General features: G+C 38.4%; 1 protein-coding gene across 1 annotated transcript in view; it reads left to right on the top strand.

Moving 5' to 3' along the window:
- The window catches only part of LOC124064859 (CUB and sushi domain-containing protein 3-like), a 203563-nt gene that overhangs the window by 22946 nt on the left and 157396 nt on the right, over positions 1 to 23221 (top strand). Inside the window, exons 3-4 of the mRNA XM_046399683.1 lie at positions 7488 to 7600; positions 17767 to 17961. Of these exons, the coding sequence (XP_046255639.1) occupies positions 7488 to 7600; positions 17767 to 17961 (308 nt within the window). The remainder of the gene's footprint in view (positions 1 to 7487; positions 7601 to 17766; positions 17962 to 23221) is intronic.

The raw sequence follows: 23221 nt of genomic DNA on the forward strand, positions 1-23221 counted from the left end.
ATACACACTAGGTGTCCTACCATGTCATTAGCTTTTAAGAACCACTGCTGTGTCAAATACAGCTGCTATATGATAAATCAGGGATGATAATTTGCTGAGACTTTTTAAATTTTCATGGAGATATTCCTGCCATTCGGAGAAAAGGATGGAAAGTGGAACTAATTTTATTCTACATGACAAAGCAGATGGTTCAAATTTTGTTTTCTGTTCCTGATCTGACCCAAACCTCTAAATAGAAATGTTGTTCTTTGTGTTTTAGTCACACATTTGTATTATTTAAGTGGTGGATTTCCTAACAATGTGGGACTATGTTGTGTGGCACCAGAAAATGATAATTCCATGAGTCTTTGCTGTGCCTGTAGGGCCCAAAATATACACTAGTGGTACGCCTGCGCTTACACAATTAATTTCCTCCAAAACAAAAATCACTCAGAGGAAGGAAAACAAGCTTCTTTCCTTTGTTTTTTCTTACCTTGTGTTTAACTTTGTCACGAAAGATGCAACACAAACTTTCTCACCCTCTCTCCCAGCAACTTATTCTAAAAGATGCTCATTTCCATATGGCAACACCTGAAGCTGTTTCATTTTTCTGTTTTTCCTTGTTTTTCCTTCCCTTCTCTGGATGTGTGTTGACGTGTTGTTCGCTCAGATGTTGCTTCAGCTGGAATAAATAAGACTGTGGACACAATGACAGGCAGACCTCTTTTCTGCTTTTCTTTCCTGTTCCAGGGTAATTATAAATAGAAACCTTGATAGAGATTAAAGAGGCCTATAATTTATTAATGCTATTAATTAATCAAGGCAGAAATGCAGAAGGGAGCATGACAAAAGCGACGATGAATTTTTAACATGAAAAAGAATCGACATCCCCATGATGGACCTGATTAGTGTGTCTCCCCATTGATCTATGTATTCTCTTTGCTCTGTGAAGTTTTTCCCCAATCCCTCTCACTTGGTGCTTCACTTACATTACGTACAATCCTTTGTGACTGAGAATGGCTGGTTGAAGCACGAGTTATTATACTGAAATTATATCCTTTGGATGGTAGAGGAGAAGAGTTATGGTAATAAAGTCCTTTATTCCAGTGATGCCCTGCCCGAATAATGACCTCATTAAGGTGGTCTGTGTCTACTGTCATACAATTGTGACAAGTGCAAATTAAGTGTAATGTTTATAGGCTTAGTTTTTGATTTTTTTACTTGGCTGTGGAGTTGTGTTTTCTTGCGGCAGCCTGTGAGTAGGTGATCCCTCTGTCAGATCCTCAACTAAATCCAGAGCTCAACACTGTGATCATGCATCTACACAAGTTCTGAAACTGTAAAAGAAAGTGTAAACAGTTGGGTCTTTATAGGCAGTTTAAGTGACAGTTGATTAGTGTGTAATCTTTAATATTCTGAACTTTTTTAGTTTTTGTGGTCTTCATGATGTAACTTCAACTAAAGCAAAAGTGAGTGAGACTTTAGCCTTTGTTGGACTTGTTTTTTGTCCAGTAGGTATGAGGTTTTAAAATGTGTCTTCTGTGATGGAGGCTTAGTAGTGATGATTTCTTTTAAGCTTGACAACAGCTGAAACAATAAATTAATAAAACTTGGGACTTGGCATGAAGCTTCTATGTGAGTTGTAAGTTTCTTATTTTTTTTTTTTTTGCCAGCCCTTGTGTTTATTTGTGTGTGTTGTGTTAAAAAGCATGTTGGCTCATCCTACAGGTTTACTTTGCATGCTCATTTTTGGCATCCATAACACTCTGAAAACACAGAATGCTGCTTACCTTGAATTTCAAATATCTTGTATTTGGTGTCATGTTCACAATTCTGAGAATTTTTCATCTTTTTCACCTTTTGACTATTAAATCGTAATGTTGTTTTTAAGCAACCACAGGTTGTGCACAAAAGTCTTAAATTCTGAAAGCAAATGTAAAACATAAAAAGCAGCTTAGTAACTCTTGCCTAATTATTGATCAGTTAGTAATCAAAGCATCCAAAAAATTTTTTTGAACAGGAACACTTCAGGCTGATGTACACATCATACTTTTGATTGTAATTTGGTGCAAAACTCCATTTTCTCTCTAGCACTGCAGTATTGCATGTAAATAAACAATGTGATTAGTTAACTTTTTTGTCACCATATCTATCCTGACTCTCCAACAAGTCATTAGTCATGATGGCTCAAGTCTCAGGTTTTTTTTTTTTAATTTTGTGACTCAAGACCCTTGTACTTGACAAAAATCACTTTACAGATCAGTGAAAGTACTGGTTGTTTTTTTGTGAAATAAAAGCAGGATTAATAGCTGGACAGTGTTCATTACATATCTGCTCCAGCCTCCAGCCTGGATGACATAAACCAAACCTATGCTTTGTCTACCTTCTCCTCTTAAGCATACCATAAATACAATGCAGATGGAATAAATGGTGGAGAAGTAGAGGATTAATTTTCCCTTTGTCTACACACCTGTGAACTAATTAGAACTTTGTGAGCTGAAGTGATAGGTCATATTCATCCCAGTTTTGTTATTGCATTTGACACCCTGCCTATTCTCATCTGAGAAATTATTTGTAGATGCTGTAGAAATGTAGAAACTGTAGAAATTGACAATGTGATACTGCGCAAAACAAAAAATGAGTAGCACATGAGACACACGGTGTAGGATATTAATTTTCTGACCACTCACCATGCTTATTTTCTCTGTATTATGTTTCTGTTTGCAATTCACAAAATTATGTTTTTTAATTTTTTACTGTTATTAAACGGAGAAGAGCCAAGAATGAATTAATTGATAGGATAATCTGACCTTTATTACTGCAGTTATTAAAATGAAATGTCATTGTCTGGGGCTGCTGTAATGAGTCAGGACATGTCAGTGCAAAATAAGTCTATTAATCATCCCCTGCTGTTTTTTTTTATTTCGAAGAGACTGCACATTATTCACCTAAATAACAGGCCTTATTTTGCTCTGTTTCTAACAATAAACTAAAGGTAAGTGGTTTACTTAAATTGTTGCTTACTCAGTAAGATCAGTCAGAACAATTGAGGGCTCTTCCCACCTCTGTCTGTTTTTGTTCTTTCTCCTCTCCCAGGAGACGCAACCTCTTTGTGTCATGTTAAGAGCAGTGTAGTAACAAGGAGAAGTGGGCAGAGGCAAACAAAGAGATAGAAAGAGGCAACACGCCACATATGGTGAGCCAGCAAGTCAGGAAAAGGAAAAGTATCCATGAATAAGAACAACAAGCAACAACCAACAGAATGTAAGAGAGAGCTAATGTGACAGAGAGAGCTAGTGTGGCACAGAGGGAAAGATGGATGGAGGTACATCGTTCCTCTCTCTCTCTTTATGCCACTACATTGAAACACTAATCAGATGGCGGTGGTGATGTCTGACAGCTACCTTCAGGGCTGATGTAGTGTGGTCAGGTGGAAGGAAAGGCTGCATCTGTCCAGGCAATCATTGGTGCAATGTTCCCAGGCACACATAGTCATTCTGCTGCCACTGGTTTTGCTTGATCCATAAACGGGGGGTGCCATAGCTCTTCAGGCACCTGGTGTCTCTAGACCTTCAGTGACATTTTTGGTTGACCTTGTGGAGTCCAACACAGATGTAGCAGAACTGGTTTGACCATAGAGCCGCATAAAGTTTATTTTTTTATTTAGTTAATTTTTTTTGTGTGAATGAGCTTTGATCACATTTATGAAGGCTATCATCTCAGTCATGCCTGAAGGAAGTCACTGCATACTGTGCCACTGTAATTCTTTACACATGCTAATTTGGTTTTGACTTTGTATGGCCTCATATGCAACAGCATGCACAACCATCACAGGTCAAAACGAATACTGTGTCTGACTGGCTACGAATGGGACTGCATTGTGGACTTTGTTTCTCTGGAAGAGAAATTAAGTTTTCCGAGCATGTCTCTGTACACGTAAACCATTACTTTTCACCCCAACATAAAGTAGATATAACATACAGTAAGATATGCAGCACTTTACAGCTTCAAACTGGCTTTATAATCCTGTTTTGCTTAAATGTCACCTCATTCATTGAATGTAACAGTACTTTAAACCCCCTCTTTCTTATGTGTGAATTATCTACAACCTTTTGTCAGATTGACAGATGTTTTAATAGCCAAGTACCCTCCAGAGGTTAAAAACTTCATTTCTACAATTAAAGTTCTAATGATAAGTTATGACAAATGTCAAGTTGCCTGTCCTTGTGCCAGACTTTTATTTCTTCTTGTTGCCTGTTCTGTGATGACTGTGATGCCTTAAAATGCCGTACTTTTTCTGTTAAAGATGAAAATGAACTTCCCTGGTGAGTCTGGCAGCCTCCTAAATTCAGATTAGGGCATAATCCAGTTTTTAAGATGTTGTTTTTGTCAAAATGCAAGTGTAAATTAGTTTGTGTCTGATGTTGAGGTCACAAGCTTGTTGTGCCTGAGGAGACAGCAGGACCCATGGTGTTTATTTGTTAATGACATTTTCCAACCATTCACCTGATGCCTTTGTTGCCAAAGCAACAGGTGAATGGAAGATGATGAAGATCTCTTTGTCAGCTTTTTGTTGTGTGTTTCTTTGTGATTTTTCTTTTTAAACAACCCACAATACATTTGTTCCAAATAGTCCTTGAGAAAATGGTTTTTAAAGGTGACACTTTAGATTAAAAATCCATAATTGATTCGGTAAGACACATTCAGATTGAGTGCTCCTTCGTCAGTCGCATATTTAGTCATTTGTGTTTTCAGGTTTAAATGATTCCTGCACCATCCTGACCCATATGACCTTAAATATGGCGTTTCTGAATCAGATAAGTTCTGGAGTACAGAATTTCGACCAACTCTGCCTAGACTGTCACCTCTTAATCCGTCTCACTGACAGCCTCTGAAAAGATGTCTTCTCTTCAAGTTCACTAACCCCATGACACCTTCATTCCCTCGTTGTTTCTTGTCATGGTGACAACAGTGCAATCTAAGAAAGGATTTAATGTCTTGAGGCTTGGAACATGGGACTGAGGTTCAGTTTGGCAGGGCTTAGCTCTTTGTGCTGTAGTTTATCCACCTTGCTTGTGATTGTGAGGAAATGTCTTTTCTTCATTTCAGATATTCTGGAGGTTTTAAGATGCTAAAGAAAACACTTTTGCTTATCAGACCTAATACATCACATTACCTTACCCACAACATATGCTGCTACAACACTGCAACTGTTGTCTCTCGTCTTTGTCTCTCTGTATCACGTTTCCACAACAGCACTTTTTTCCCCTACCCTCTGTAGTGTCTTCATAGTCAGTGCTGCAACACAATGTAAAGAGTCTGCTCAACCTTCTGTTTCATGGCCAGATTAATTCAGTGTCCATGTGTCCCACTTCTTCAGTAACCATTGCAGGTCAAGGCTTTTTACTGCCATTGTGTTTCTGCTTGCACTCATCTTGGTGGGTGCCATCGACCTCTGTGCAAGCAAGCACTCTGCAGCCACTGATTGTTCCGTTCTTTTCTGTTCTGCTCAGCCAATAATTAGTTTCCCCGTAGATCGCTCACCCCAGTCCTGCAGTACGCAGGGCTGATTTTGCAGACTACCCAGCTTGACTTCAAACTGTGATTCATTGGAAATATATAAGTCCCACATGAAGATGGCACTGTGGACCCCTCCAACCCTTGTACTACTGTTGGAATGGCACTGAGAGAGAGAGAGAGAGAGAGAGAGAGTTGAGTTGCAAAAGAAAGCTTGAGGGCCTGTTTTTGACATGCCACTGCAGCTGACAGCGCGATCAGAGAGAAAAGCCAGGGTTACACAATTATCTTTTATATGTGACTTTCGTGAACAGAAACATGGAACCTAAGTCAGATCAAATGGATACACATGACATTTTCATGTAACCTGTTACTGTGTTTCCAGCAAAAATTTCTAATAATCCTGAAATAAAAAGGCACAGAGCGTGAGAGAATTCCTTAATACTTTTTTCACATCTGTATATTGCTTGTGTCAGTTGCAATGCAGAGAGGAATGTATCCTATAGCTTTTTAGCCACATCAATTTGCAGTGACTTCTTTTCTTTTATGTTCCTCTGCTCTCTGCACTATGTGCACACATTAATAAGTAAAACAATAAAAAGTGATGAAAATAGTTTCAATGTGCTCCCATCCTGTGCTCTCTGTTTTTGTTTTAGTACTCCAACAAAAATGCACAAGATTGCCCTCACTTTTAAATTAACCATGATAGCGTGCAAGATTAGTTCAGTGCTCTTGGGTTTCATTAAACTTCTAACAAGGTCACATTTTAAGTTCAGTTTCCTCACAAATGTATTCAAAATTGCATCATGTGGCAATTGACTTTTAGCTGTATCTTGGCGTGCTGTGCAGTACCTGCAGCAAAGGGTAATTATTTACTGCAAGGACCAGCACAGTTCAGAGTGCTGTAATTGGAAACTCTATTGAAGCTGTAAATATAGCACCCTCTTCTTTGCTGTCACAGAGGGGATTTCTGTTTTTCTGCATTTGGCCCTCTACAGACATTATTCACCTGGCTTATTGTCAAGTGGAAGTTCAGTCGCACAAGCAGCCCCAAAACTAGCAATAGAAAATGACAAGAAAAAATGCAATGGCAATAGAGACGGAGACATTTTGTCTCATGCACAAGTTCTGTTCATGCTGTGTAGCTGGGCTTACAGCAGTGGAAGGTCGATAGAACATCAGCAAATGCCGCTGAGGAATGGTCAGCAACACATCTTGTTTACGACGTCGTGAAAGTAAATGGATTTGTTTGGATCTGCACCTAATTTGAAATGCAGTAATGAAACAGTCTGTTACAATACAGCTTGCCAGCCCTCAAACACTATCCTACAATAGGGTAGGATACCGCTTGGGTTTTGATTGTATAGCAGCCAGTAGATTATTGGTATACAAACTGCATCACAATTCTCGGAGCAGCTCTGTTTTATTAGTCACGGAATGCTACAGTGCACAAACTTGGGATTTGAGGTCTTTAAACAGTCATTATTTTCAGTCAAAAAGTTTCTATGGCGAGCAATTTTTGTGCATCATTGCATTTTAGTGTGCACATCATTCAGCAGGAATTACAAATATACGGCCAGCCAGTTCACCTGGTGGCCTATCTAATTTAAATGCAGACAGATGTTTAGCAAAACAAGGTGGTGTTTTGGTTTCCATCTCACAACTTTATAACAGCATAGTCTGTCTGGAATCATTACAATTTTGGGAAAAAAAGCTTAGATTGTTGTAGATGGTACTCACAGGGAAGGATAACATCTATTGCCTGAGGTTGATTGCACTTGTCAAAGCTGAAAATGCAAATGTTTAATACAGTAATATTTTTACAATTACTGGCTTTGTTGGACTTACATGATATAGGTTTCATTAATACATTTGTCTTATATTTAATTAGGCTTGAACTTTAATTGTACAATCTGCCTTTTTTTATTGGTATTAGCATATAAATGTGACTGAGATAAATGATACATTCAGTTTCTTTCTCTTATCTGCAGGTTAACAGGATTTACCATCCCTCCGCCCGTTACCAGTTCCGGCTCCATTTTTTCACTGAGGCTTACCAGTGACTTTGCAGTTAGTGCTCATGGATTTAAGGTTGCTTATGAAGGTAAGACATGAATCACTTTCTGCTCTTTGTCTCTCTTTGTCATTAGAAATGGCCGTTTGAATGAAAAATGAAAGAAATGTGCAATTTAAGTTAGAGACTATGATCAGTGCAGTTCTTCATAAACTGGATCTTCATTTAGAGGAAAAATCCATCAACCAAGAGCAGCAGGCACCATTTGTTCTTATGAGAGGGATGTGTGCCCACATTTTCTCACCTTATTTTCCTGCAGGACTTCTACTGTTGAGTTATGGAAATGTTACGTACCTCAATTAAGCAAATTAAGCTCATATTTTCCAAATCAACATCCCTTCCCCCAAAGTCCTGAACCTTTTCTGTGACTCCAGAGGTGCATCTGAAATTGCATGGCAGATGGTGAAGGGAATTACTTGAACTAATGGATGTACTGAGTTATCTGTGTTGAAGCTGAGCTGGGTGCAGCGGGGAGCTGTCTAAATATGAACTATCCTTCTGTGACCATCTTGCTCGCCCCTACTCTTTTTCTTTCTGCCATCACTCATCTATCTCTAATTCTCTTTCATTCTTCATTCCTTCATTATCTTATGACATATATATGTTTTTTCTTAAATTAGTTCCTTTCTTTTCCTCCTCATTTCATGATCTTACCTCCTTTCCTTGGACTGCACGATACAAGGAAAATTTGTGATTTGTAAGTATTGCCATGCGATATGACTTGCAATAAATAACCTAATATTTGCTCTTGTTTCTTCAACCATTTCACTAGCTAACCCTGCTACCAAATTTACACAAATTAATCTGAGGGTAGCTGACGGCTAGAAGGGACTTCATCTGATTAGCAAATGGTATGAATGTGTGGCCCATGGCTCCATCTGATGGGTCAAATGTTTGTGTGTAAATTCATCCATCCATCCATTTTCTATACCGCTTATCCATCAGGGTCGCGGGAGGGCTGGAGTCTCTCCTAGGTGACTGCGGGCAAGAGGCAGGGTTCACCCTGGACTGGTTGCCAGTCAATCGTGGGGCAGACACACAAAGACAGACAACCACACACTCACACCTAGGGGCAATGTAGACTAACCAATTAACCTAATGTACATGTTTTTGAGATTGTGGGAGGAAGCCAGAGAACCAGAGAAAACCCACGCAGGCACAGGGAGAACATGGAAACTGCACACAGAAGGGCCCAGACTGGGATTCGAACCTGGAACCCTCCTGCTGTGAGGCAACAGTGCTAACCACTGCACCTTTCTTGTGCTTTTTTAGCTTGTCTGCTTCTCTCCTTCTTTTACACACGGTCTCTTTCAATTATTTATTTATTTCTGTTTTATTCCCCTTCCGTCTCCTGCACAACAGGCTAACCCCCTCCTCCTGCCTCATCCCTGCTCCCTTCTACAATGTCACTTTCTATCCTCCTTTACCCGATCCTCATCTCCCCACCTGCCCCAGACTTGGCCAGTCCAGGACCTCTCCCCTCTCCATCTGGTCATTTGTGCTCGCTCGCTGTCTCTGTCTCTCTCTCTTCTGTCTCCATGTCTCTCTCTCTCCTTCTCTACTGGGTCCCTTAGTTGAATTGGATCTCATTCTTCTGCCTCCACCATTTGCTTGTGTAATCAGTGGAGGACAGTGGAGAATACTTTCCAGTAAAGACAGTAGGTGATGTTAGGTCATCTAGTTATGTTGTCACTTTTAAATGTGTGAGTCATATGGATTAAATATAGTAGCCATATTGTAATACTTAGACCATAACAGTTTAGTTTCTTATGACAATTATTCATTCTTTAACAGCCTGGTGTTACAAGACATTCCACAGCACATGACATAAATTTTTAAACATCTATCTAAGAAGTATAATGTTCCTTACTCAACCCCCTACAGGTGTTTCCCCTCAAATCCCTAACATAATGGTGCTATCAATTTTAAAACAAACATTGTTGTATACTGCACACAGTAATTGCATAATATGTGAATGTAATATCTTATTTAGGATGATTAATGATAGTGCTACATTAGATTATGATGGCGCAATTCAGTACAAAATAGGGCTGCAACTAACAATTATTTTCATTATTGATTAATCTGCTGATTGATTCACAGTTAGTCTATAAATGCTCAGGATTTCCTGGAGCCCAAACTCATCTCAACATTGTTTGTTTCTTTGCATTTTTGCTTGAAAAATGACTGAGCTGATCTGAACTGAAAGTCTATCATGATACTGTCATCATGAATTTCCATTATTTTCAGTCAGAGGCCCTTATGACTGACACATATAAAACACAAATATTCAATATACTCATCCATAATGTATTAATTCGCAAAACATACTAACCCCCTGTCACCACTGCATGCCATTCTTTCTTGTTATGTTGATGTGGTTAGCTGCATCTTACACATGAATATGTATGTGCCGCTCATTCTTCTGATTGAAAATGTGTGATGCTTGTAGACTCTTGGAGATGATTGAATCATGGCTGCAATTAAGTGGATTTGAATCTGCATGCATACGAAGGACACAGTGAAGGACACGGCCAGATGGAATCTAATTTCTCAGTGGCCTGTCAATCTTTCGTCAAGTATGTTGGAATGGAAAGCAGCTCCAACTTTCCGTGAATTTGGTTTGTAGACCCTCACCCCTCTGTCAGTGTGATGCTGTAACCTAAACACTTAGGCATGGCCTGAAAGGGTCAGGCTGAATTTATTAAGGAACAACCCAGACAAACAATGGCCACCAGAGATTGTAGCTGCAGCCGTACAGGATACATGTACTGAGCTGGGAGTAATGTCATCTGCTTGTCCTTTGTTGAAGTTTAGTTAAAGTATGTATTTGCGGAGAAAACATTGTCGTGCATACCTAAAACCTACCTCAATGCCATTTCAACCTGCCTCCTTTGTCTTTGAAAGACAACTGACCCGTAAGATATAATTTCGTCTTTTCTCCCCAAACCATTTCATTTGTTCCTCTGTGGCCATTCAGATTGGCCTCTGAGTTGGAAAAGTATGTTTGTGTGTGTGTGCATGCATGTATGAGTATGTTTTGTTTACCAGCTGCTTTGCCCTGTGATCCAACATCGGTTCAGTCAATATTCTTTTCCCCTCCTGCATGAAAATCCAGCTCAGCAGCCACTCAAGCAGCCAGCTAGGAAGCCAGACTGGCAGTCTCCAGGCGGCTCCTGTGGGGAAATTGTGCTGCTTGTGTGTGCTCGCAAACACTGCCACTCCGTCAAACTTCCATCTTCTTCAAAGGGCTACAAAGTCATTAGATATACAGGCGAAATAAATAGCTCAGCCCCAGAGAAATCTTGCACCCAACTACCTCATTTACCAGTTCACATAACTCACTCGTTACCACTGTGATGAGGGATAATGCAAGCCTGTCTCACTCCACTGTCTGTGTCGGTAAAAATTATAGAGGAGTGTTTGTTATGATGACAAAATCCCATCACTGTGGTCTTTTCACTTCAGTTGTGCAATGTTGATTTACCAGGCCATAGATTACATTTTCTACATTGTTGCTACCTTTGACTGTTAACACATTATGTTATTATGAACATTTAAAACACAGTGCTGTTTTCTCCTCTTTTTAATACACAGAGAGGCCAGAGAGGTTTCTCTGGGTTAAAAGCATTCTGCATCATATTAATATTGAAGTATTTGGTTTTCTCTGGAATCACAAATAATGTTTGCAGTGTATTACGATGCTAAGCACCATATGCACTGTTTTTGACCAGGCTTTATTTTGTAGATTGGTTGGTGCTTTGTGAGGTTAAAAGTACTCCATCTGCGTTGTATTAGAATTGTTTGTTTTTATTTCCTCACCTTGCAATGAAGTTTGTACAGGTTTTTATGAGGTTTTGCACCACCCTCTGGTGTTTAGGAGCAGCTGTTTTCCCAGGATTCTGTTAAATAAACAGTTTATTTGCTGACCTCACCTAACAACAACACTTGTTAGCTCAGGGCTAACACTGTAGCCTAACACTTGACTTCTTTAGGGTTTATTCAAACCCTCAAAAAAGTAGAAGCCTGATTCAATGTTAACAGCAGATTATTATTCAAAATACTTTTTCAGTTTCACATTCAGATATGCAGCTACTTTGGCTGCAGCTGAGACAGTTTTATTTTGCCTGTGTGACAGGCCTTATTCAAACCAAAGGCTTGAAATCTCTGCAAGACTGCCTTTGAATTAAGTCAATAACCATATTTGTCTGACACATTAGTTATGACTTTCTATACACCAAAGGCCAGTGAGTCGGTGTTGGTATAATTACAGCTGGAATGCATCTATAATTTTTTAATTAGTGACCCCGGGTGAGTTTCTCCAAACACTGTCTTGCAAGACTGATTTTGTTTCTCTATATAGTTCTTTCAAGTACAGCTTCCAGAAGATATGATTATAGCAAGAAATGTCTGAGAGTTACAATAGGTTTGTTTGAATGTAATAAAATCTATTACTGTAATTGAATCTAAGTCAGATTCTGTATACCATCAGCAATCACTGAAAATCTGTCCATCCTGCTGCACGATTGTTTTTTAAATGTATCATACCCTTGCATAGAAAAGTCATGGGAAATTATTAAAGACAGTTACATTTCTTGGAAAATGTGGTGTCATCCTGTAAAATAATTTATGTGCTGTCACATTTTTATTTGGCTGAGTGCAGTCTGCCCAGTGTCCCAGTAACATCTGGCCGCTGAAATTAGAGAGCTGATCAGAGTTCACAGGCTGCAGACTGCTTTTGGGTGTGATTTAAAGCACTCAGCAGTCCACAAACTTTTTATTTTACTCATAATCACATCAGCAGCAGGTACAGAGAGACAGTTCAAAGAATGTATGTTGACATTTTATTGCAAGTATTCACTGAAGAAGAGCTGGTACCATTAGTTTACATCAAAGCTACGTAATAGTTACACACAATGTCACTTTCCCCTCTGTTAATTTTGCATTTTTAACAGTTAACACACTGAAGAGTCTTGCCCGACCACAATGTTATGTTTGTGCTGTTGGGGTGCAGGAAATGGGCAGTAATCTTGGTAAATGACTTTTCAGTACATTTTCTGCATTGCTGGGTTTTTCACTCGCAGGATCTCATATTTGACATAATATTTCTGTTTTCTTTGTGGTACCTTGTGTTATTGAAAACAGTGGCCAACAAGTTTGTGACATTAACACAACGTTATGTTCTGTCCTTTATATTATGTTATGAAATAAGTGAATATTCAAACTTAAGACAGAAAGATTGTAAATTATGGTTTCAGGTTATTTTTTGCTCTAATATGTCAACTGTGCATCTTAGTGTACTGTACTGGCTCAATGGTTTTATTTTCTCAGATTTCAAGCCAAGCCATTTAAGGATGAATGTTTGCAGTTTTTGTCCTACAACATGTAGTGTAGGCGCAGATTGCAACCGTTAGCCTAAGGTTAGAATTAGTGCAACATTAAGGCACCATTTTTTCCAACTCAAAGCAAGTGATACAATGAATACATCAAATTGAGAGTGATAAATCAGCTGCATTCACTCTACTTAGCGTGGAAAGCTCATGCCCAATGTGTACAGTGCAGTATGTGATGCATATGCCTCTAACCTTATTTTCCTACATCCATCCAACATCATTGGCATGGTTCTCTACCAATAAGTCATCCCAGAAACGTTTGGCAGCCTGGTTCAGCAGCCAGGCTCATGCTGATCAAGTTTATTTTTTTTAATTGGCTGATGAGTGTTAAAAGGCTAAAGCTCAGTGTGTGTCTGGAATTTTCCATTGACTGTCTTCAATGGTACATTTTCAGTTGCATGTTACTGGTGTGATGAAATGCTTTGCATGGAATAACATGCACAGCGCCAGTCCCTGACCAGCTGATTTTCTATCTTGCTTATATTTTTTTGGTTGCAAATGTTTTCAGCTAAGCAATGTGCTGAATTTTAATCTGACATTCTCTGCATCTCAGTGTAAAAGCTTGTTGTGGTGAGTTTTTGATCTTTATATTGCCTTTGATGTGCTTAGTCACACTTTGTTGAACTCCACAAATTTGATATTTCATACAAATAAATTTCAATTTCACAGGCTCTCCGTAAGTCCCATGGAGACATATTTGCTGTTTGTTAGTAGGGAACATAATGTGATGTGTAGGGATACATACATTCATTGCAGCCCTTTGTACATAGCTGCATTTGATAATAGTGAGGCAGGAAGTAATACAGCACATCAGAGGACATTGGAGTATTTTTAAAAATGCCAACACAGAATATGCCTAATAACATTTTATTGGCTTTATCCTCAGGTTTATATGAACCAGCAATTTTTTTACATTTTTTATTTCATTTTGTTTTTTTGGCTGGTATTTTACTTTTTTAATCATATGGATTTAAGTGAACAGATATAATGTGCCACACAGTATTTGTTCACAACACCATGGGTTATTTATGAGTGGTGAACCTAAAACAGCCTGCCTTGACTGAATCTTAACAATTTGTAAAAAATAGCTAACATATTTGCTAATGCAGTGTAGTTGCATGAACTTAATTCTTAGAGACTTAGAGATTCTTAGAGATTCTTCATACCTGACCTCTGCACTGGTCAAACAGTTTGTCAGTCATAAAGTCCAAAGTATTTTCACCTAACCTGGTGGTCATGTGTAAATAGATAAACTGATATAATGATAAACCCATTATACATGTTTTACTCTTCATCAGGGAGATTCATTTGCAGGGTTTTTATCTAAAAATAGCTGGTTTTACAAAATGAGAGTGAGAGTCTCAGCTCCAAGTGTTTCAGTTAGCTCTTGCAGTGAAAAAGTGATAAACCTAGAAAGCTCCTGTGCCTGTGAGATAGGTTTATTTTTATTGATTATTTTTTGTGGTTAGAAATCATTTACCAGTTGTGAAGTTTTGGAATGTCATGGCCCTGTAGTATTAGTATCTGTTTAGATTGTGTTTTTTTGTATTTTTCTTGTGTTAGTTGACATTTTCTGTAATTGATTAAAAAAGAAATCACGCTTACTCTGAGGTCCTCCTACTTTATTCTCATTGCAGTCTGTTGGTATTTAATTTTGCTCATTAACAGACAGCAGTTGATGCTTAGGATTTATATTGCATTCATTAGTGATGACACTTTTGAGGGATGTGTATGTGAGCATTGACAGGGCAAGGCAGATTAATAATTGGGTTTCAAAAATTATTCCTGTAAATTAACATGAGAAAATGTGATTTCACAAATACATCAATGAAATCAACTTCAGGGTTAGGATCTCAGATACTGTATACTTCTCCTTATATTTTTTGGTCTCACTATTTACCCATAGAGCCATCCGTTCATATCACAGTTTATGTGTATGTAAAAATGAGTTTTGGTTTTGGGGCTTGCCAGTAGGAGTAATTAGCCACAAACAGATGGCACATTATCAAAAATAATCATTTAACTGCATGATCAGTCACACGCTGTTGGATGGAAGGAAGTTTTACATTCCAATCAACAGGACTACTCTGGATCTGATCAGACTAATTGTGCTGATCATTACTCACCAGTTCAGTAGTGTTTTTTTATCGTAAAGCTAAGTGTGTCTTTAAAAAACACTGCGTGACATTATTAAAAATAAAACCAGAAAATAAAATCGTGAGAATGTCTCTTGATTTATATGGCTTGAAATGATCTTTCCATGGCATAAACCTTATGTCAGATAAATATGAACCTGTGAATGGTGATTAAACAGAGGCTGCTAATCATGAAACGGTACTATATATAAGACAGTAGCTACTGAAATGTCTTACGTTAGTTCTCAGTTATTTTCTGTTTTAAATACAATACAATACAAGATTGATTCTGGTAGAATTCTAATATAAAAGGAATTTAAATACAGCGATAACATTAATTACTTAGCTAACAAATTTTAACATAACTTTACAAAATTGATTGTAGTGTAGTTTGTAGTTGTAGTCTGTAGTATAAAGTGGTATAATCTTAATCTTAAGTATGAAGACAATATACAATTTTAAAACCCCATTTATTTCATCATTATCTAATCTTTTAGAAACAATTGGTTTTACATGCCAAACATCTTTATTTAGGTTGAAAGCCATTAGGTAAAGGAACAAGGAGATGAAAAATGAAATGATTAGTCTGGAGTCTGAGTTCTATAGGTGTTAAAAGTTTAGTGACATGAACTCAGAGTCAGAGTCCATCCTGCCTTCAAGCTAAATACTCAGTCTAAAAACTAACATGTAACTACTGGGGCACAAAGAAGTCAGTGTTGTGCTTTTGCCCTCTGCTGTGGTTTGTAATAAAAGCTTACACTTTTTGTGTGCAGGGGAATTTTGACAGCGATTGAGTTATTGTGATCTAATAGTAGAGAGAAATGTACTGGAAGATTGTGTGCAGCCAAAAATACACCGGATTGAACAGCCCTCCAGGCCTGTTTATCACAACTTACACTAGATCTTTATCAGAATTCTCTTTCAATAGTTTGCCAAGGACTACATTGATCATAAGCACTTTGGCTCTGTTAGCACATAAAAATGGTGCCACTAGTAATTTCTGCGAAATTGCTTTTTTGTGGAAGATATATAACTTCAATATGCCATCTTCAGAAATGTGTCTGCCCAGGAATTTAAAATAATATTAATGGACTTTTGTACAAGTAATATTATTTCTCATTGTTATGGTGTTCTGTCCCATGCGTTTGTTTGCCTCTGATATTTGTGTTCTATGAGTAGCAGTGAATGATACATGACAGGTACAGAAGAGAATAGAGGATGAAATGAGGTAATGAAGGAGCTAATATCTGAGAGTTTGAAAATATTTTTCAAGCATTCAATACTTGCCTACTGCATATTTCAGAATATTATTACCATTTCAAGAAAATATGTGTATCAAAAATATGATTTGGTTATGAACACAAATGAAAGACAAATCTGTAATATAAGTACCAGAAAACAGATCCATATCAGCATACATCAACTCACATGTCTCATTGACGGGTTATGGACTAGTACCATGGCAACAGTGGTGTGTGTAGATGCAGCGGCCCGTAGCTGCCTCAAACTTGCTACATTGTTGTTTTAATCTGTTTTTTTGTTTTGTTATTTTTGTCTATATTGCTGAAACACACATGTTAGCTATGGGGGAAATACACTCATCAGCAATGGAGAGAAAGATGCAAGATTTGGATTGAAAACAGCAGATTTTTTGAGATGAGCTCAATTAAACCAGCTGGACTGCATCGGGAAGAGAGGAAAGAGATTCAGAATGGGAACCTTGCTACCCGAGTTTGGACTTAAGGCTGTCCCTGCCTTATGTCTGGTTGCAGCAAAATTAAATGGACGAGTGGCCAGAAATGGAAAATCATGATGCTCTGAGCTTGACAGAGCAAAGAGCGAGGGGAAGCGCATACATGAAAGTAGTTTAGTGTTCAGATGGATATAGTTGATGGATATTTCCCAGAAATAAAACTTTTAACGTGAAGATGCTGACCACATTATTTTTGCTGTTTACTTGTGTATATGTAGCATAAATTCATTCCTTTGTGCAGCCCAGTGTTGTACAATTACAAATAAATGACCTTGGGTGCTCATCAAAAATAGAAAGTTTGTGCACTTTGAGTACTGCAATGTCTTTTTGTTAAGCTATTTTTCACCTTTGAATTTATGAAAATAATTTGTGTAAAGTGACCTTTCGGGAGTTCACAGGAAAATAATTCTGCAGCTGTAGCTGCTTTTTCCAAGTTTTCCTGTCATTTCTTTCCTACCTTGTTGTTTTTCTTTGTCCACTGTGCTAATGTGCTTGTTTTCCTCTGCCCCTGATTGTTGCTCCCAGCTATAGATTTATGTTATTAAGTGAACTCTTAATGTAAAGAGATGGGTAAGACACAGTACGGTACTTCAGCACTCCCTGGGCAGTGTATTTTATCGTCTTCCCATATTAATGTCAGCTCCTCAGACATAACTAAGCATCTGAGTCGCAAGTTAGCAATGGTATAAAATTCAGTGCTGACATTTGCTTACTATTAACATTTTATTGACTGACTAAAGTCAAAATTACAAACAATGTCAAATATAACATGGAAATCTTTTAGGTAGTAAAATCAGAATTACATGATGGCTTTGCATACAAGACTAGAAACAAAATGGACAAACATTGGTACATATTTTATGCAGCAACACATTATTTCTATTAACAGTACTGTTTTCTCTTTCCATTCTCCAGAGTTGAGAAGCAGCTCATGTGGAAACCCAGGGATTCCACCCAAAGGCATACTGAATGGAACTCAGTTCAACGTAGGTGACAAGATTCGCTACCGGTGTGTCACTGGCTATGTCCTGGATGGACATTCACTCCTCACCTGTGTGACCAACACAGCTGGTGTGTCAGTGTGGGACTTTCCTGTGCCAATCTGCAGAGGTGAGGATGTTTTATCACTGATAATTAGTTATTAATCATTTTAACTGCATGTGAGGAGTGACTGCTGCCAATTCCTTCTCCCAGCTGTATAGTGTGACTATCATGAAGAATACTTGATGTTATCTCTGTATTGCACGGTTCTCTTAATTTAAAGTCAGCATGTGATCAGTTTGTTTTGACCTCTTGTCATTTGATTACCACAAGTTAATTGCATTTTAATGATTGACGGCTTGATGGCTACGTGATTGGGTGACTTGTCTGTGCCACAGCTGTAGTAGTCTGGCACCAATGTTCATTATATTTCTACATTTATGTGCAATCTGATGGGATGAAATGATTTCAATCATTACATATATTGATTCTATGAGCAGGAGTGGTACATCTTGCATCTCCATTTGGGCTGTACTTTGACACTAGTCAGGTATAAGATGTGAACACCTTTTCTTTGGGACATGTGTCTTTCCTTAATTTGATGTGTGTTTTCAGACTAGGAGTTGTTTGATTTGGTTTGACTGATTTACTGTCACTTCTTCTCACACACTGCATAGGTAGCAACACCAGCTTATATGAGCCACAGAGCAAGCAAAGGGAAGCCAGTCTGTTATATTTATCTGAAAGCTATGGACAGTGAAAAATAAATACAACCTTGCTTTTAGTCCATTGTGGTTACCCACCAACTCCAGAGGCATTGTCCATGAGATAGACCAGCAGCAACTTGAGCATGTAAAGTAGGTTCAGCAGTCTACAGTCTGCAGGATTTTGAAATGAAAATGTCACATTATTCAGTCATACCTGAAATACCTGAAACCTGGGAAACGGCAACATAATACTATGTGCCTTTTCTTTTGACTGGCAGCTGGAATATGCTTGAACAGCTGATATATAAGTATAGCAAACAGTTATATGTGGTTGAAAACTTTTTCTTCCTACCTCACGACAAGAAACCCCAAAAAGTTTTATTTGAATTGTTAAACATGTTACACATGAATCAATCAATTAATTAGGTAGCCACTGGTGAAAATTTTCTGAAAAAGAAGCATTTCACGGGTCCATCCTTTTCAAATACTTTCAGTGTAATGGGGCAATATCTGCTAATAATGCACAAAATCTTAACACCCGATAGAGTATGAGAAAGCATTTCCTCAGCAGTCTCAACTTTTCCACATGAGCAAGGTTTGCCTCAATCAGCATGCACTTGGTTCACAGTTCAGTTCAGACAACTTAAATAATCCAGAAAGTACAAACTGCAAAACAACATGAACATATAAGATATGAGCATGAGCCCAGATCAATTCACAGTACATTTCTCAAAAGTTTCAAGAACTGGCATTGCTGGGGGTGTCAGCCTTTCTTTCCTGCACTTCATAATAGTTTTTGCTTCATTTTCTACTCTGAATCTTTCCAGCATATTCAAAAATAATGTGTTCCCCAGGACTTCAAGATGCTGTATGTATGTAACTGAAGAAGAATGAGGGATATGCTATAGCATAATCAGTTTCTCTGTGGCAGTTGGTTGATAGGTGACTGACCAGTGATTTTCATGCTGTTTATCCTGCTCTGTGCTGAGATGAGACCTGTCGTCTCTCAGATTAGATTAATCCATTACATACAGTTATATCCATATACACTGGGACAAGTATATGTTTTTTGGTCTTTGGCTTCTTTACCCCACCACACTGAATTTGAAATGAAACACTCAATGTGTGAGCAAAGCAAAAACCTTCAGCTTTAATTCAAAGGGTTTGACAAAAGTGTGACATTCACCATTTAGGAATTACAGCAGATTCTATACACCCACCCCTGTTTTTGGTGGCTCATAAATGATGGGACAAATAGCTGACAAGCAATTTCATGGCCAGGTATGGCCTGTTGCCTCGTTAGTCCATGACAAATCAAGCAGATAAAGGTCTGGAGTTGGTTCTGAGTGGTACATTTGCATTTGGTAGCTGTTCACTGGAACACATGAGGTCCGAAGAGGTGTCTATGCAAGCTAATTAAGCTGAAAAAAGCAAAATAAACCCACCCAAGAGATAGCAAAAACATTGGGAGTGGCCAAAACCGTAGTTTGGGACATTCTTTAAAAGAAAGAATTAACTTGCATGCTCAGCAACACCAAAAGACAACTAAAGCTGATGACCACAGAATTCTCTCACTGGTGAAGAAAAACCCTATCACAATATATAGCCAAGTGAAGGCGTTTCGTTTTCAAAGTCTACAGTCAAGAGACAGCTTCACAAATGTAAATACAGACGCTTCACAGCAAGATGCAAACCACTAGGAATACTCAAGAACAGAGAGTCCAGATTAGACTTTGCCAAAAAAAATCTGAAAAAACCTGCCCAGTTCTGAAATAAGATTATTTAGCCTGATGAAACCAAGATGAACTTGTACTACAATGACATGAAGAGAAAAGTATGCAGAGAGAAAGGAACACATCATAATCTGAAGCATACCACATCATCTGTCATACATGATGGAGGCAGTGTTATGCCAATGGAACCGGGTCACTGATGTTCACTGATGACCTGACTATATAAAAATAACAGAATAAATTCTGAAATGTTTCTGCCAAATGCTGAAAACTGATAGGACACTGCTTCATAGTGCATATGGATGATGATGGCAACCCAACACTTTCTCAAGGCAAATAAATCGGATATTCTTTATTGGCCAAGTCAGTCACCTGATGTCAAGCCAACAGAGCATGCTTTTCATCTACTAAAGACAAGACTGAAGGCAGAAAGAACCACAAACAAGCAACAGCTGAAGGCAGCTGAAGTAAAGGCCTGGCAAAGCATCTCAAAGGCGGAAGCTCAACATTTGATCATGTCCAAGGGTTCCAGACTTAAGCCAGACTTTCAAACAAACTTGTCCCAATACATATGGACCTAACTGTATGTAGAAAGAGAGTGATTGCTAGAGTGTGATCGCTTACTGTTTGTGAAAATCTGTGCACTGTAGGTGGGTACTGAAAGTTGTACATGTACAATGTAATTTAGCAGTATTGCGACAATTTCTGTACTAACAAGTGTGATCATTTTGCATATTGATTTAAAATAAGGTCGGTCCAGATACTGTAGTCCAGTCCAGATACTTAGAGGTTACTGTGATGTAGACTCTGAAAGTTCTTGAGCTGCAGTCTATTGGAGCAGCTCAGCATAGGTTTAATAGATGTTACAAACCTGTCTAAATTTCCATTTGGACATAACAGCAATCTTTTTGTGCTACATTATTTTAACCCAAGAGAACTGTTCTTGTGAGATTTAAGTATTCATTGCAGTTTGAGTGAACCTCAAACCTGTGATGCTCATATTCCAGGTAGGCACCACTCTTTGCTTTTGCTGTGTCAGCCTCCCTTTACCACAAAACAACATCAGCAAGTGCTGCTGTGGTCTCATTTTGAGGCCGAGAAAATCTTGACAGTCATTTTGCTATTATTTTTAGACACAGCCACCACTTCATGAAGTATGCTGCAAGGACAAATACACTAACATTAGGCAAAAGCACATAAGGAGAAGGCTTGACAGTCATTCCCATATACAGATCATTTCCTTTCAATCTAACATAATAGTCTGCTGTTGAGTTTTCTCATCGATCTATAATGAAACTGCTGTATCCAACTTCTAGGACTGACCCTGCTATAATTTACTGAATCAAAATAAAAAAGTCTTGCACTATGGAATTTTATGGAGTAGGTCTGTATCTATTTTCAAGTGTGTCTTTTTTAAGCAGTTGATCTGATAGCTTTCATTGCTGAGATGAAAAGCAGAGAATAACTGCAGGTATAAATTAAATAAATGACTACATTTTGATGCTGGTGGATTACTCGGTCTAAGATATGCAAAGTCACCCAAACAGAAGAAAAGACATTCTAACAAGATGTTAATATGCAATCCCAACGCCAGCAGAGCAAATTTGTTCATTGCAGCTCATTCTGCAGTGCAAGGCACAGCTAAAAGGAAATGGTTCAGCATATGTTTGAGAAATGGTCAGCTTTGAGGGAACAAAAAGCTGCAGATGGAGGGTTCCTTTCCATTTAAGGATGGTGTTAGCCTCCATTGCCACGGGCCAGAATCATCACTCCTTTTCAGGCCTGGGCATTGCTTGAGCCACTCTCTCTCCCTCTCTCACTCACTCACTCATCTAAATCCGGCCCAGCTCCTGTATGTGGGCAGATGGTCCTTTGATCTTATTTCCTCAGAGATCCTGCCCTTTCTGCTCATCACCAATTGTTTCACACTAAACACACAGCAACACAAAATCTCTCCCCAATCCACCGTCCACCCCCCACAGTCTCCCAACACCTCAGTCTTTCAACCAGTCACCTCCTTTTGTTACTACTCTCTCTCGCTTGCTTTCATCTTTCTCTCCGAGTTCTCTTCTCCATCCTCATCCAGCTTCCAAAGTCCAGCATGTTTGTCAAATGTTTGTGTGTGGACAGTTGACAGAAGCACAGCAGCAGTCTAGGAGGAAAGAGAGGAAAGGGCAAGGAAAAATTTCCATTACAAATGCTGTATTTAAAACTAAATAAAGAAGTCACAGAACTCAAATTTAGCCAGTATTAAACATCATTACCAAACCATAGAATTCTCAGATACAAATATATTTGAACAGCATTGTCAATTTATATTTCATTAAAAGTGGTCACTGCAGTGTTTACCCTGGAGGCACATTCTTGAAAATCAGACAAAGTGATGTAATTTAGTTTTTTGTTTTTTGTTTTTTTTTTCATCAGCAACCCACAACCATCATGTTTATGGCGCTTTTACTGAGAATAGGTGAATTTATGGCTTAGACTGAAGGGGAATGGGTCATAGGGCTCCCATAATAATTCTGCAGTAACCATATGCTGCAGTTAGTGAGAAGCCCTGGTAATTCCAGGTGTCATCCCATTTAGATTATCTATGAATGTGTGTTCATCTTGTGTCACTGTCTCGTTGAAAAGGTGACACTACAGCTTGAAAGGTTGACACACAAACAGAGAGAGGTAAGAAAATATGTGTAGGGATGGTTCAAGTGTCGAGTTAAAAAGACTGATGTAAAAAAAAAACAAAAAAACAACAACCAACAACAAAGAAAGAATCAACTCCAGACAGAAAGGCAGTGAGATGAGAATTAATGGCTATCCTAATCGTGAGTTGCTACTGCTCCTCCCAGGAGCTCATTTCGATTCCTTCCATCTAAATTGTCTCTGGACATTCATTAAACGAGGCAGCGAGACAGCAAACAGGGACAGCGTGGTAACATGAGAATATGGTCT

This window comes from Scatophagus argus, chromosome 9 (genome assembly GCF_020382885.2).
Source record: "Scatophagus argus isolate fScaArg1 chromosome 9, fScaArg1.pri, whole genome shotgun sequence".
Classification (NCBI taxonomy): domain Eukaryota; kingdom Metazoa; phylum Chordata; class Actinopteri; family Scatophagidae; genus Scatophagus; species Scatophagus argus.